Here is a 16,620-nt window from a genome sequence, read left to right as displayed (position 1 = left end):
GTACAATAACAACTATGTGTTAAACCTCAGAATGTGAAACTTACAATATCGTGAGTGAAAGAAAATGTTGGGGTTTTTTTACCTTGCGCTCAAATGCCCTACACACACAGAGAGGAAGACTCCTCTGTAGACAGTGATCTCTATTTGCCTCCCAACATGTTTCATTTGCAGAGAAGAGGCTTGTGCTTTCTTGTTCTTTTGCTTTAATCATGAATGAATATTCTATGTAAAGGAACAGTTTTAATCCCAGTGGACTCTGGTAGACGGTATGAAGAGGTGAGGGCGACGGAAATAGCAAAGAGGAGGTTATCACATCACATAAATGTAACACGCGGGAATCGACCTGGATGTTCACTGTGCCATGGCCTACTTTCTTCCTGACTGTTTCAAAAAACCAGAAACCAAACAAAGGCTGAAGTTGAAACTGAGACCCGCCTAACAGCTCATATTATTTCACATGATCCGCACACAAAACAAAAAGCTGTGCCTCTCACTGCAGGTTGGTGACTCCACTTCTGAAGCTTCGTTTGTCTCTATGTCTCTCCAAACACACGGTCACAGTGCGCACGTTGCCGAGAAAGGTTCATTCCGAACGAATTCCCTCGGATGAGATAATGACCATGCGCTTTACACTTCCACTACCGGATCTCCTTCTGTCTGTGGCGCGCGTGCGTGTGGGGGAGAGAGAGAGGGAGAGGGAGAGAGAGAGAGGGAGAGGGAGAGAGAGAGAGAGAGGGAGAGAGAGAGAGAGAGAGAGGGAGAGAGAGACCAAAATGAAGTTACCTCCTTGCAATATTCGCACTGGAAGTAATTTTGTAAAATAAGGCGAACGGCAACGGTCCTCGCGCGCACGCAGCACCTGCTGCCCCGGAGGAGGGCCGGACGCGATGGGATGGGGGAGGCGTGCCCTGCGTCGGCGGCTGATTGCTCGCGGACGTTTCTCGCGCTCCCAGCTGTTGAGCTCGGTCAAGTCGGTGAGACAACAATGACACACTGGCGTCGTTCGTGAAGGATTGGAAACATGACGTCGAGTTCGGCGTGAGCTGCAAAACGCTGCGTAACGGAGACCGCGCGCCGGCTACAACGAGGGGACTGGTGCGCCTTGGCGCTGGGGCGAGGGAGGGTCACCAATTAAGAAAAAAAAACCCCAGGACGCACTCTGCAAGACTGAGCATGTCTCCATTGACTGTTTCCTCTCATTTATGAACACGTTGCACTTTGAATAGTTGGAAGGCGTTGAGCTCGTTCCGCTCGCCTACCCTAACCGCGCCAATGCTGGAATGGCTGGTGGCTCTGTGCATTGCGATCCTGGTGGTCTTGATGTGGCCAAGCCTCAACTATTTCGCCGCCGAGAGCCCCCCGGACGCGCTGCTTCGAGGACCGGGGGTTCCACTGCAGGCGGCGGCGGCGGACCGCGCCGGGAGAGCCGGCGCCGCGCAGGGCGAGAGAGCCCGCGGCGTGGCGCTCATCTGCAAACCGTCCGCGCTGGCCAACTATCTCCTGAAGCACTGCCGGACTTTCAGTCACCACTCGCCGTGTGTCGGCTGGACGTGGCGGGCCTGCGCCCTCCTGCAGAGCGCGTACGAGGCGTGCTGGCCGCACGACACCCCGGTGCAGTTCGTGCGGGACAACCTGCAGCTGAGCGACGACGGGCTGGTGGCCTTGGACTGGGCAGTGCCATCTTACCAGAAGCGACGCAGGACTTCAAGTCACTCCACCAGTCCGATTCTCCTCATCATCCCCAACTCCTTTGGGAAAATCACTAGAAATGTGTTAAAGGTAATCGATGTCCCGCGTGGACTTCACTGCGTACATTGACTCCATCAGATACTTGTGTTTGAATATACAGCCATGAGCAGGACTGAATTGGAACCTGAAGATCCAGTGTCTACGAGCACGATGCTTCTAAAGCCTTGCTCACTCACAAAAAGCCATCTGTATCCATTTCATTGACAGGCAGGATGCCATCACATAGAGATGCATCTTAAGTCATGATCCTTGTAGCTGCTCAGTCCAGTCATACATCAGCTGGATGAAAATGACTGCAGCTGCAATATTTTTCATTGCACAAACAGTATAATTTCTACACACTTTCAATGAGCAGAAGTGAGCCATGTTCATGGCCAAAATAAAAAAGGAATAATAAGCAATAACAGGAAATCTATTTCATCTTCAGAGACATGCATGATACACATTTGATCCCCGCACAGAAAAAATTCCATTTGCACAATGTATTTGAACAAGAACATATAGTCCATGTGTCAGATAAAATCATGTGAAGAAGACTTGGTAAATCAATAATCGTCATTTGAGGAGAGGCAATCACTTGAGTTTCAAAAAGGGCAAAAACTCGGAGTGAAGAAAAAAAGCAGAGTGGTCCAAAGAAAAAGAAAAAGAGCAGGCTGAAGTCTTTCAGCTGCTCTTTCAATACACCGGCCGAGGTAATTGACTGAGGGATTACAAAGCATCGATTGACTCGAGGGGCCGCCGGGAGAGTGACTCTGCTCCACATGAATGCCCGTTGGCTCTGGCTTCACTCTGGGCACCCGGCGCCGTGCTAGCTCATTTCATTTCACACAGTTTGCCCTGTGTGGAAACTTGTCACCGGCTTCCTGTCAGCTCCGTGTCAGAAATAACAAGCGTGCAACAACTGGATACTCCCAACAAAACATGAATGTGTCTGATATAAATCTGGATTGGATAAATGTTGACAGAGGATGATTAAAAAAAAAAAGAGGCGGAATAGTGGGAAGAAACGGTGATGAAGGAGAGATGACAAGGGACTGTCACATTCAGACCGATCTGTGCCCCTTTTTCTGGGCCATCATCAGGGTAGAGTTGTGTTTGTGAGGCTGTCAGCCTGTTATGCTTGGGAGGGCAGGAGGCAGAGGCACCACAAGGGATATAAACCAATTAAGATCTCTTCTCTCTGTCACTGGGGATTTTCACTCTGCATGAACAAGTCAGCATGTGTGTGGGAACGACGGATAAGAAGAGGTCATGTTTGTGTGGGCGGACGGACACGTGGGTCCATATCTGTGACACAGAGAAGAAACAGAAAAGGAAATGTATTCATTTTGGGGTGCGTGGTCTTGTCTCTTTTGCACAGCATGTTTCAGGAAGTGAAGAATCTATAAACCAGCCATATCCTCTTAAATCATTCATATTTTTACTCCTGGTTTGTCTTTTGCTTCTTTTTTTAGACCGATTCATATGAGAGAGACTTAGAAATGAAGACACTTACATCAAACCATTAGTTCATTTAGTGTTTTACTCAGTGTTCATTTGGCACACATGTTTATTCCTTCATTCCCGATACGGAGGATAATATCATCTGTGCATTATGTGTAATTCACTCTACAATATGGCGTATAATTGTTTTTCAGACCATGCTTTTCACTTTTTAATGTCTGAGAGAGCATATTTGGCACTCCCATCTCTTTGTGAATTTTACAGCCTGGTGTTGATGCACTGTGGCTAGACTGTTCATTCAGGGGGCAGTCTGCAGTACAACACAGTCATCTTATTTTCTTGGTTTTAAAAAAAGGGCCAATGATGAATTTCAGCTTAGATTGAATGTGTTCACGTGCGTTTTGCATGTTTTGCAATGTGGACGCAGGGGACTCGGAAGAAATGTTCCCACTCGTACAAATTGGTTCCCCCACTTTTTCCAACATCAGTGTCTTGCCCTACCTGGCGATCTGCTCATCAGGATTTGGCAGCGCTCCTGTCTGTGGCCACAATAGTATAGACTCATTTATCGTAGAATATACACAAAAAGACCAATGAAATAAACCCTCTATGACAAAATACACATTGTGTGGAGGCTTCGGGAAGAGGATCTACCTTGAAAATTTGTTGGGAGTCGGGACTTCTTGATGTTTTTTCTGTGGCGTTATCTTGAATTATTCATAGCTACACTCCACCTTTAATGCATATGTGATGCTTATCACTTTGAAACTCAGCAAAAGTCTGTCTCACAGCTACAATTTATTTTTCCTGAATTCCATTATTTTGTCAGTATTTCTAAGACTTCACAACACTCCATATCTAGTGTACCATAGCTTTTAAATTCACCACTCTTTTTCAGCACTGTTGTCATGTTGGATGGAAGCAAGGAAACAGAAATGTCTATAAAGTATCTGCTGTTTTTCTCCTGATGAAACCTCTGTTTATCTAACTATATTTAGGGTTCATACAATTATTAGTTGGAAAACTGCAAATAGTAGTAGAAAAAAATAGTATAATGCTGCAGGGTGCTTTAGGACAAAACAATGATTCTATTCTATTTTCTACAAAAGGAAACACCAGCCCCCCCCCCCCCCCCCCCCCCCCCCCTTATTTCTGCAACAAATTGCCCTGTTCCTGCATTTATCCAACCTCAAAGAGCAAATCCATTTCTGGCACTAGTCACATGCCTGATGGAGAGTGTTTAGACAAACTGTTGACCTGAAAAGAAGATGGAGCAATGCAGTGAGACGCTTTGTTGCCTCGTAAAGACTTTTAATCGAGTAACATCCTTAATTTAACTTGATTCGTGGCAACATGTCCCGATGAAGCTGCTGAAGTTTGTTTGACACTAGTGGAGGTCTCACAGAAACGGATCATATCTTTCACTACTATTGTTGAACTCCAGGGGCCCTTTTGTATTTATGTCTGTCATTGTTACTGTGAAGAGGGGAGAGGAGACGAAATGCTGACTCCAGCGTCTGGAGTCCCTGCTAAAGGAATGTATCACTGCACCGGCAAGGTTATCAGCTCAACAAAACTACACAGCTCACCATGACATACGGCCAGAAACCTAGTGTGTACAGATTTGGTGTAGAACAAAGGCAAAGTTGCTTGACTTTTTTTTAGTTATCCATATAAATCTCATAAAATAAGATCTCGTGATTGAAGTGGCCAGGACCAGTGTTTGGTGAAAGCCGCATGTGTCATGTACAACGGACATATATCAGTTTATTAATTCAACAGATTCTCCCCCAAAAAATATTCCTCTGTGGTCATGAGCCATTGCTTGACTTGCAAACAAAAAGTTTTGGCGACGAATAATGTAACAGAACCAGCCTTTACAGTATCTTTGGATCTGGAGAATTCCCCCTCACTAGGTGACACTTAACAAACAAGAGCACTCAAGAGAGGACAGACCTCCGCTAACGTCCCTGCCTATACACTGTTTCATCTAAAACTTGCATTGCCACCTCCATCTGACCTACCTATTTTAAAAAATGTTATGCATTCGTGAAGATATGACTCAAAATGTAAAGTCGCAATGGTGAAAAATCGTCTAAAAAAAAAAGTCCCGTTATCACCTGTTATCAAGACCTATCTTTGAATCCGTCCATTACTTTTTGAATAATCCTGAAAACAAATAGACAACAACAACGTGTCGATGACACCCAGTGCATCGGCACATTTTGTGTTGACAGTTTACACTGTGCAGCTGCATTAATATCTGAGCAGGCAGGCATAACCGGGTCAGCGCCACTTAACTCTCATTTCACCTGATTTAATCTCAGGCACAACATTAATCATTCTGCTCCAGATCTCTCGTGGAGTCTAAATTGTGAAGTATATCATCATCCATCTCAATATCTTTGGGAGGGGAAATTGAACTTAAGTGATACATACTCATTTGAAATGTATCGTCACTTTCACTCTTCGCTCTCTCATGTGTTCCCCTTGAATCCCATTGACTTAAATCATCTAGAGTTAAAGGAAGAGGCTGATGATGTTCCAGTGATGTCTCAGGTTGATACAAAATGTTTCTGGGTGTCTTGAATTGCTCGGAGAACGTCAGAACCATACGTGTCAATAAGAAGGTTCATCCTGTCGCTGCTCCATTGAGGAAATGATTTGTTTGACTTTGCATTTGGAGGCCTTTGAAATGGGATAGCGAAGATACCGGTCAAAAAATTTGCAATGTTTTTTGCAAGAGGCCCGGGGGAACGTTACTTCAGTCATTATTGAGCCAAATGTATTTTTTTTGATTGATGATTCAGTGCAATGTTAGAGAAGATAATATCTTGTACTGTAGCCTGTGAGGGGGACACCATGTTCCCCTTCACTGGCCTCGAGGACACACAAGAAGTCGGATTTAACCATTTGGAGACAGGGTGCACTACAGATGATCAGTGATGGCACTAGAGGTTGGGTACACCAAATCCCCCTTGGCCTTTCATGTCTTTGGAGAGTTGACCATTTGGTTAAGGTTGTGCTTAAGGCATCATTGAATTTACACATTTTTGGACATCCTCTTATTTATTAATTTCTTTCTTTCTTACCTTCTTTTTCTACAGTTGTGTGAAGCGGCCCTGTCCCATGGCTACCTGCCAGCGGTTTTCAACCGCCGCGGCCACAACAACGCCCCGCTCACCACCCTCAAACTGCAGCAGTTCGGCGACCCTGCGGATCTGCGTGAGGCCGTGCGCTACATTCGCTACAGACAGCCAGCAGGAAGACTGTACGCAGTGAGCGAGAGCAGCGGGTCGGGCCTTCTCCTGTCTTACCTGGGGGAGTGTGGATCGTCGAGTTATGTGACGGCAGCCGTCTGCCTGTCACCCGTGTTCCGCTGCCAGAACTGGTTCGAGAATGGGCTGTGCTGGCCCCTGCAGTGGGCGTTGGTGCTCTACCAGAAGATATGTCTCAGCAGGTATGGAGAGAAAGATGCAGACATGAATCAGTTAGCTATTGGAAATGGTTAGGAAACATGGTCTTAAAAGTTGGAGAACAGAATATCACTGGTGAAAATGAACTGAATGGCCGAGGTATTGGCTATTAAAGAGTAAATCTAGTTTATTACTACTTGGCTCTTATTATCATTATTATCATTTCTATTTCCTAGTTGTGATTTACTCACCAGAGTCATTTCTGAGATATTGGAACACGGTGACCTCGCTACGACAAAGTTTGACAAGGCAGAAATAACAACCTGTCAGAGGATCAGGGAACTATTAAGTCAGATTTGTTCATTTTCCCAGGGAGGGAAAAATCTGCTACATTTCCTTCTTACACATAAAAAACTGTTTGTCGGCACAACGGAGGAAAGCGTGTGTAACAGTTAAACCAGAAAGATGTTCAGAAAAAATACATGTTTTTTGTATTTTCTAAGAAAATATTCTGAAAATATTATTCTTTCATGGTTTTAATTTGTCACCTGCAAGAAAATTGCAGATATAGAACATACAAATCATATTCCTTTGGAAGATGGTGCATTAGTGGAAGAGAGAAAGAAACAGGCCCTTCTCTTCTCTCGGTTCTCGGTCAGCAAAAAGGGAGACGTGGTTAAAGGGAGAATGTAATGAAAACATATACAAGGACTCATTAACCATTAATTGAATGGGCACAGACAAATAAGGAAACAATCAAATCTCTGTAGCAACAGTTGGCCTGCTCAGTGTCAGGTCATTGATTCGGAGAAACATCGTGACCCAGGTAAAGTTTCTTGAATCAATGCCAATAGGGAATATGAGACCCATGCAGCTCTTCAGAATTGATTTTCCTGTTTTGTTTTGTGTGCGCGCATGTGTGTGTGCATGTGTGTGTGTGCGCGCGCGTGTGTGTGTTCTATAAATGTGTGGATGATGTGCCTATAGGTACAAAACGGTGCTGGGTGAGGCCGTACACACAGACACCCTGTTTTCTAGCTGTTCCTTGCGTGGCCTGGAGGAGGCGCTGTTTTGTCCAACTGGAGCGGTGGGCTCAGCAGCGGCGGCAGCAGCAGGGACCTGCAGTAGCGCCAATACTGCAGGTGCCTGGGATGCTTACTGGGAACGCAACGAGCCCTTGAGAGACGTAGACGAAGTGGCTATCCCCGTTCTGAGTGTGTGCGCTCAGGACGACCCGGTCCGAGGCGACACCCAATCCACCATACCCTTGGAACTCTTTGAGACCAACCCACATTTCTTTCTCCTCCTAACGGACCGTGGAGGTCACTGTGGTTTCTCCACCCAGTCTGGGGGGAGTGGCGCTGGTGCATTCGGTGCAGTCGGATGTACGGCCGCACCGAACAGTGGGACGGAGAGCCGTGGGACCAACTGGAGCCACAGAGCTCTGCTGGAATTCTTCAGGGCGACCACAGACTTCTTCGCTGCAGAGGAGAGAGCGAAGCAGCTTGCTGCAAGGAGAAGGGGGCTGGGGGGAGGTGCAGGGGCCAGGTTTTTCCGCCACCGCAGTGTCAGTACATGTAAAAGAGTGCCAGCGTGTTCCCATAATATCCATGCCATTTACAATTGGCAGAGGTCCTACACACGATGAGGAAGCTTAATGGAAGTTAATGGACTGCACTGATGCACTGGGATGTGGAGCTCACAGGTTTTTCTCTGCCTGTGAGACACTCAGCCACAGAGTCTTACGATAACAAACCGAGATAAGTGCAGAGATTGTAAAGCACTGAGGTGATGGGGTTCTTTTGAGTGAGCCATAAAACACACACAAAAAAAAGATCATGACAGTTGTTATGTTAAGATGCTGAGCAGTTGACACTAAACTCTCAAGATGGAAGTCTTGTGCCTTGGGTATATGGAAAAAAATCCAGTGAAATTTTTTAAATGAAGCGAAAAAGTCAAATGAGAATATTGAACTCATGAAAACATTAAAGAAAGTTTGTGTTTATTATCACTGAAAGTTCTCATCTTCATTGGGAAATGTCCTTCTGAGAATAGAAGAACTAATTTGTGACTCCAGCCCAGTCAGCTTTTAGAGGAAAGTCTGCGTCACGAGGTTATGATGTATTAATGAGCTGAGTAACTGGAAGCATTCTGTGAGTTTTCTCATAATTTGAACTCTGCACTCCAACGTTTCCCTGGCCCACTGCTCAGAATCTGAAAATGGTAAAACTGTGGGGATTTTTTATTGAGTCCCTGGAAATCTTGTTATTTGGGGTAAATTCTTTGGCATAATAAATTATACAAATTATGGTAAAGAATGATAAATATTCTGTTTTGTTGCTCAGAACAGAAACTCGTCAAAGGGAAACTCAGTAAGTTTGACAGCTGATTTTTGTTCTGTTCTGTTGTTTAATAAACTTGTTATTGTATTCATTAAGTAAACTCATCATATGTTGCATTATTTTCCTTGTTCATCTCAATTTATGATCCATGTTCATTTTTAAAACTCAATGTTATAATCTGTGGTCTTGTCAAACCCCTGCTCAGTCAATGCTCACAGACACGCCCTATTATAGCACAAGGCCCCAAGCTATTCCATGCTGTGTGTGTGTGTGTGTGTGTGTGTGTGTGTGTGTGTGTGTGTGTGTGTGTGTGTGTGTGTGTGTGTGTGTGTGTGTGTGTGTGTGTGTGTGTGTGTGTGTGTGTGTGTGTGTGTGTGTGTGTGTGTGTGTGTGTGTGTGTGTGTGTGTGTGTGTGTGTGAGAGAGTGTGAGATGGCCACTGCAGTGTTGTTCCACTCACTGCACCTTATCCACTCAGACAGCTGGAACGAAACAGTGTACACAAAGACACACACAGAATGTGCGCCAGCAGACACATTGTCAACGCACATCTTTGTCATCTCACACAAACAGACAGAGACACTACCAGATACACACAGAAGACTCACAACAGTCATGCAAACGAGCCGTCACAGCGATGCATGATATTTTCATACATGCTCATCATCTGCGGATAGATTCACCATCCTCTGACACACGGATACTGTGACAATTGCATGCAAATTACACTATTATTAATGTTAACAGTGCTTCTATGAATGCAATCTGAAGCAAATGTCAAGATAAAATATGGATCATAATGAGCTCATGGGAGTATTTTGAAAATAGTGTGGATAGAGACACAACGCCTTATATTTAATATCCCATTTGTTGTTTAGTTAAAGCTCTACAGACAAACACTGTAGATCCCACAAGTTGTGATAATGACAGTTTTTCACCATGTAATTAAATAACTGCACTGTGTGTTATATTCTCTTTACTGTCCACAATGTTAATCTAGGGGTCAAACTTTGTTCTTGCTTGTCTTTGTTTTGTTGTTGACATTAAGACCCATAATTAATCACCAAAACATAGACACTGTTGCCTCACAATAAGCACTGGCTTTCATTGGCCTCAAGCAATGAAGCCATTAAAATTGAATTGCCCTTTCCCGCTTTGCTTATTCAATTCAGCGCCAACAGTCTCCCTCAGTGATTGTAGACCGATTTCATTAAAATGATTGATATTTAATTCAAGAAGGACCTGACATTCCCATTGCTCTGGTTATACTAAATCAAAGGTTCTCTAAGTCGAGGTGAACGCTTTATTAGGGATTGGTGAAGGGGGACAGCTACAATATGCTCGCATCAACCTGTAGAGTTGATAACTGCTTGTTTTTTACAGTGTTGCTGATGGAATACTTAATGAAGCACTGTGTGTGTGTGTGTGTGTGTGTGTGTGTGTGTGTGTGCGTGACAGACATGAACGTGGTATCAATACCCGCTTGAAACTCGCACCAAAATCTGCCTGAAATCAGCTGAGGATCCGTCATTAACATGCTTCCTCCCATACTTTATGTTTTAGCTGGTGTGGTAGCCAGGCTGTGTTTTCACTTGTCTGTTTCACAGAAAATACCTGGAATGCCTGAGGGTTTGTACAGTCACGTTAGAGAGATATTTTAGCTAAAAAAAAAGTGTAACGTTATCTGAGACTCTTCAGAGCCAAGATCACTAAATGTAATCACAGAGTTCCTAGCAACCAGCGGGCAAACAACAATACGAAACAGATGTTCTTCGCTTTGGGTCACTGACAGTCTGATTGTACTTGTGTTTGGATGATAAACAGCCAGCGAAGAATAAGAGTGTTTGGTGTTTCTTTGCTGGCCCTGCTTCTCTGTACGTATCCACAAGAGTTACTGTATACTCTGCAGGGGCAGTGTTTATAGTCGAGGACTTGAATATCTGGTGTTTACATATGTGCACAACCTAAATAAAACACGTGAGATAGTGTATCAAGTGCCTCTCACACTTTGTTACTGAAACTGTCAGAAAATGTTTGATATATAACTCTCAGTTTTCTGTTTATTGTAAAAAGTTTGATCCACTGCGCTATTAAAAAAACAGAAGTGTAAGTGAGTAAAATATTTATAAAACAGCTGCAGTATTTTTAATGCAGTAATTACCATGAAACATTTTAGAGGAGTTATCAAGTGAGTATGTAATATTGTGTTTCTATGAATTAGGTTATACGGCCTTGTGTGAAATTATCCTGTCATGTTTAATACCTTGTCATAGCCATGTTTTTTGAAAAGTTTATGATGTGCTTTATTACTTATGATTAAACTGGTAAATTGAATTACTGAATAATTGAACTGTTGATTTGAACTGCCATATTAATTACTTTAACTTTCTGTTTGGTCAAGTGTTGGGTGGGACTAACCAAGTGACTCTCAGGTGTGGTCTCAAGACAATTTTGACCACTCTTGCCTTTTACCTGTTAATTTTTTTTTTATCATATATTCCACAGCTTTGAAATTTTGGACAAATTGTGGAAAAACTTTTGTTCACATTTGCAACCTTTTTTGCCACATGAATTCTTTTGAGTTTAAACTGGCTGTGAGTGGGTCTTTTTAAGACGCCACAGACTATTACATGAGGTAACATAACATTTCTTACTGTTGTGATTCAAAGGCTACTTGGGTGTTGTTCAGGTATTATTTTTGGATATCGTTAGGATCTATGGTTTCCATATTATAATTAAAAGTTCTGCGATGGAAAAAAAATGAAAACCCACTGCCATGTAGTTTGAGAGCTCCAGTAGAAAAATACTTGGATCGTGGGCACCATCATGTGGCTGTTTGGGGGAATGGTGTGGAACTGTCACTAGCAGTTCCACAACAGCAATTTGAGAGTTGGGGCTTTAAATTTACAATACAACGGTGGTAAAGCTAAGTCTCTATATAGTATTCATCAGCAGTATATAAAGTACGACTGAGTTATATTTTTTAAATGCAATTCATTGATAATCACTTCATATCGGCTTGCGGCTACATTATTGTGTGTTACAACCCATTTATTAAAAATCCATACGCTGCTTCTAAATGTTGGGGGTAGTTGGAACAACATTGTATTTTTATTAATTTGAAATGTATTTTAATTATTTTAGTTGTGAAAATATGTACACTATTAGTAAGAACTTTAAGATTATGGCATTGAAAGGACAAAGAGAAAAACTGTTACATTTACTGGGATTAAGAGTATTTTAAAGGGCATTAATAACTTGTTTATTCAGCCAATTTTATCACAGCAAATGCTAATTTAAAAAACATCAACTCAGAGAAAAACAATGCTCCTGACATTATAAATCGGCTTTGGGAGCAAAAGTACAGTAATAATGTACAGTAATTTGTATATAACCACTGCAGAGTTCTGACTCACATCATTATTTAAAGCAGCTTAACATACACAGCGCACTAAATAAGTCTGTCTACTTTTACAATGGTGCCATTATGAAGATTACTTGACCCACTTGCTCATCCAAATTATCCGAGCATGTCATCCGACGTCGCCATGGAGACCTCCTCCTCCTCCTCTTCTGCTGTATTAGCCTGTAGATGGCAGCATCGGCAAAGGTTCCTGTCTGGAATGTTCCAAGCTCCGACTCCTCCAGGGGTTGATTCTGCTCTCACAGACACAATGACGCAGCTATCTCTGCTTTTGGCTTGGAAACTGTCTGTATATTTAGCACCTTGTTTAAAATTAGAGCTCAGCACATGGGGAACAAATTTAGCTGGCCTTTTAAATAGATATCTGCAGAGTTATACAAATTGGACTCGGCACACATATGGCCATAAAGGCGGTGCAGTTGTCAGTGAAGAAGTTAAAACTTTCTAACTTTTCAAAGCTTTTAATTTGTTGGATATTCAAAAACTGATTCTCAGTTGCACTGAGTCATCGTCCATGTGAATCCTGCATTCACGAAATGTGTTACAGAGGTTACATTCTGTCACGTGACTCCGCAGTGAAGAAATGGGAACAGACTAAGCTGTTTATGGCATACTGATTAGTTTTAACTGCTTGTATTGCTACAACCCACATAATGAGGTTGATTGTACGCAGATATAGTTTGAGGCCGCTGCAAATACTGACTGAATTGGCACTCTAAAGAGGGGACTTAAGGAGCAAACATGAGATTAATGAATACTTTAATGTTGAATCTTTCGTTTAGTTTTCATCAATTTGCATTTTAAGAACGGGACTGTGTAAGACTACCAGAATTTTATTATTTTGTGTCTGTTATCAATTGGTAGTTTTTCTGCAATGTGTTGGCATTAGTTTAAAATCAACTCATGTAAACCATGTACCTTGCAGCTCATTTGCATGTCAGTACACCGTGTGTTTGGACTGTGAGCCTCTGTGTCACCTTGGATTGTGGCCTATCTGACAGTGACCTCATATCCTAATTAGTGTTTATTTAATGTTGTTCATTATTTGGATTAAATCCAATTAAACAACCCTAAAATAGCATGTAATGTTCGTGCAGTTGTTGATCACTGGAAGAAAAAAAACCTACTTGACAGAGATCAATCATTCTGTGTCTGCTTTTGACCGACGAATCAATAGATAATTGGAGGCCTGATCACGGACAGCGAGCCACATGTGGCGTGTCGGTGCATGCACGACTGACATTCTGCAGGATCTGAAAATGCACAGCCAAGACAAGGTCAATAAGCACCTAAACAGCTCCACACGCAAAAGAAAACCCCCAAATTTGAGTTGTGAGTTCTCATGACTGTGGGAGAAATAATATCTAATAAACGGCAACATAATACAAGTATCAGTTCAGGACATAAGAAGAAAGAATATGTTTGAAAGAAAACGGTGTCACAGGACCGTAATTATAAGGCTAATCTACTCTGAACTTTAGTTAATCACATAATTGCCCTGCACCTGCATAGTTCAAATGCATTTCAATGATGATGAACACGGTGTAGTTTTTAAAATGAGTGCTTTTTAAAACATCTTTTCTGTTCTGTGTGTGCCAGGTTTCAACAAGGGCAGATTGGTAAGCTTTCAGCTTTAGTAGATTTGGTAGATTAAAGGGGCAGTAAGCGATTTTTACAAAAACGTGTATTGCTTTAGAATCGCTTACTGCCCCTTTAAATGTTAGTGTAAATCTGAACCGATCAACTGGTTAAGGCCAGGGCTCATCAGAAAGTATGACGAAACAAATTCTCCACCAATGTTGGGGCAACACAAAGCAAATATACCAGTTATTTTATAAAATGTAGTATCTACATTCTTGAGGCAAAAGCAAAATGAAAATGCATGAGGCCTAAACTCACTCAAGTCTTCCAACTGCACAGCATTTTTTCACAGACTTTATGGTCATGTGGCTTTCCATACTGACAAACTAGTTTTAAATTCCTCATTATCAATTTACACATTGAACACAACATTTGTGTTTATATTTCAGGTTGTTTGCCGTGGACTGTATCTGTCTGAACTACCCCAGGCAACACCTGATACATGTGACAACATGCTCCAGTGCTTATTCCTCCAGATTTATTCAGATAAAAATCAGTCCTATAATCCAGCAACGACTGTCTATATTACAAAGACAACAAAAAGTTGTGTTGGAGATATTATGCAAATACTGTGTGTTGCAAGTAATGCAAGTATTCAAAAAAATGTATTTAAACGTCTGCACATGTCAAAAGAGGAGCCAACGTGCTGTAAACTGTTTTCAGCTGGCCCGGGTCCTGCGCCACAATTTCCCTCCCATTTACTTCACCAGTGGCGTACAAGTATCTGGGACTCAGGCTACAAGTATTTGTGGCTAACCTGCAGCAAATTCCTCAGCTGTCACATTACAACATAGGTTAAACTGGGTGTGGCTCCTCTGAAGAGCAGCAGTTCAGCTCCACGTATCAAGAAGTGGGTGAATGTGCGCTTGTTTCGCTGTTGTTGTTGGGCCTGAAAAGGGCAAGAGAAGAGACAATTGTGAGGGACATGTTGGTGAGAAAGAGGGGGGACAAAGACATTCATAATGCTTGTGAGCATGTATTGCTGTGTGATTGTGTGTATCTGGGTCTGCACATGTTGCATGTGCATGCATGTCCTTTTCTCTGTATGATCCCAGGTTGCTGGTAGGTAACCACCTCCCCTTCAGGCTATATTGGAGTCAGCTAACACTGGAAGATCTAATGCAACATGACAGTTAGCCTGGTCTGCCCAACTGTCTCTGCACACAAACCAAACAGCCCTGGCAACCAAAAGCAAGGCATCTCTCAAGATAAGAGAATAGGACAGGAGTCACCTGCAAGCTGGGTCAACTGTGCTTTATAGAACCACTTTAAATGTGTCAGGGAAAGAAAACGCCGGCTTTTGTGACATATTTTTTATCTTTGAAAGGACTGTAATGTGCGGTTTCTGATACTGTAATGGCTCATTTCTGCTTCTCCTCAAAGGAAATTTAGGCTTAAAAGAACTAAACAAAACAATGTTATGATCATTTTACTGTATAAACATGGTTTGCGATAGAATAAACCAACCATGCAGTGGAAGGAGATTGGGCCTTCAAGATACATAGTTATATAAAAAAAAAGAAAAATAATTTAAAAATAAATAAATAATAGTAATAATGAATCCTCCAGGCAGCAGCTGCAGTTGGGCCAGAGTTTGAAGTGTTCACTTTGGAAATGTACGTCACACTTCTCTCTGATTTCCTCTTATTTGTATTCTCGCTCTCACTACCTCTGCCTGTAATGCAATCTTGTTTTCTTCTCTCTCCTTGTGCAACCCGTTGCGTCTTGTGCAAGGGAGTGTGACGTATGACAGAGCAGCAGTAGATGAGGGCCAGAGAGCGGCAGGTGGGCTACCAGGCCGCAGCAGTGCTCGTCCTCACCCTCCTCTGCAGCACACCAGCCCTGTGCACTGTGACCATATACACTGCTTTAATCCCAGGGTCTGTCTCTAATTTCCATCTTCTGTCTCTCTCAATTTCTGTCTCCTAAATGCAGACGGACAGAAAAACACACACACGTCTGACAGTGCAGCCGTCAGGGCAGGGCCTTTGTCGCAGGCAGCCAGTTTGTTCTTGTTCTGCTGCGTTTTACACTACAGGCTTACATAAGCAAACAGCCCCAGAGCAGCTGCTTTCAAAATGGACTCCAGGATACATTCTTGTCCACATTGAATCCGTCTCAAGATGCTCAGATACAGTATGCACAAAAACAAACGTTTCATCACGAGACAAATTTTCTGTCTTAAATCATCATATCAGTGAGCGATAGCAGGGCGTCACCGGAGGACGTCACCTTGCCCTTGGGGATTGTCTGGGCCGGACGGCTCTGACGAGGGCCACAGATGGGGACTGAAGGGGAGGCAGGGGGAGGAGAAAGGGATAACGGGAATGTCGGAGGCAACGAGGGAAATGAAAGTGGAAAGGGTAACAGGGAAGGCGTCAGAGGAAAGGGGAGTGGAGAGAAGCGCAGACAAGGAAGAAATCTGGTAAAAAAAATAAGAGGTTTAATGTAAATGTAGTGGGTAGGACCAATATGTTGGACATGGAGATAGAAATGAGAGGAGCGAATGTGGCTGCAGTGTTTTGTGCTAGAGCAAGCCTCCCTGGAAAAATACCAGCCTTCTTTCTCCCTTCCTTCACTCATGTGTCTCATCACAGTCCATTTGG

The 16,620-nt window shown here is 43.0% G+C and overlaps 1 protein-coding gene across 1 annotated transcript; it reads left to right on the top strand.

Moving 5' to 3' along the window:
- The first annotated feature begins 955 nt into the window (after positions 1-955).
- On the top strand, positions 956-9,050 carry abhd15a (abhydrolase domain containing 15a). The gene is made up of 3 exons (XM_035622122.2): positions 956-1,779; positions 6,300-6,652; positions 7,596-9,050. The coding sequence occupies exons 1-3, from the start codon at positions 1,273-1,275 to the stop codon at positions 8,254-8,256; spliced, it is 1,521 nt and encodes a 506-aa protein (XP_035478015.2). The 5' UTR covers positions 956-1,272; the 3' UTR covers positions 8,257-9,050.
- Positions 9,051-16,620: the final 7,570 nt, after the last annotated feature.

This window comes from Scophthalmus maximus, chromosome 11 (assembly GCF_022379125.1).
Source record: "Scophthalmus maximus strain ysfricsl-2021 chromosome 11, ASM2237912v1, whole genome shotgun sequence".
Classification (NCBI taxonomy): Eukaryota; Metazoa; Chordata; class Actinopteri; order Pleuronectiformes; family Scophthalmidae; genus Scophthalmus; species Scophthalmus maximus.
This window is presented reverse-complemented; position numbering and strand designations above follow the sequence as displayed.

Bases quoted from the DNA above. Each gene is read 5' to 3' on its own strand.
- abhd15a (XM_035622122.2), top strand. From the start codon at position 1,273: ATGCTGGAATGGCTGGTGGCTCTGTGCATTGCGATCCTGGTGGTCTTG. The intron at 1,780-6,299 runs GTAATCGATGTC...CTTTTTCTACAG, and splicing joins TCACTAGAAATGTGTTAAAG to TTGTGTGAAGCGGCCCTGTC. The intron at 6,653-7,595 runs GTATGGAGAGAA...ATGTGCCTATAG, and splicing joins CAGAAGATATGTCTCAGCAG to GTACAAAACGGTGCTGGGTG.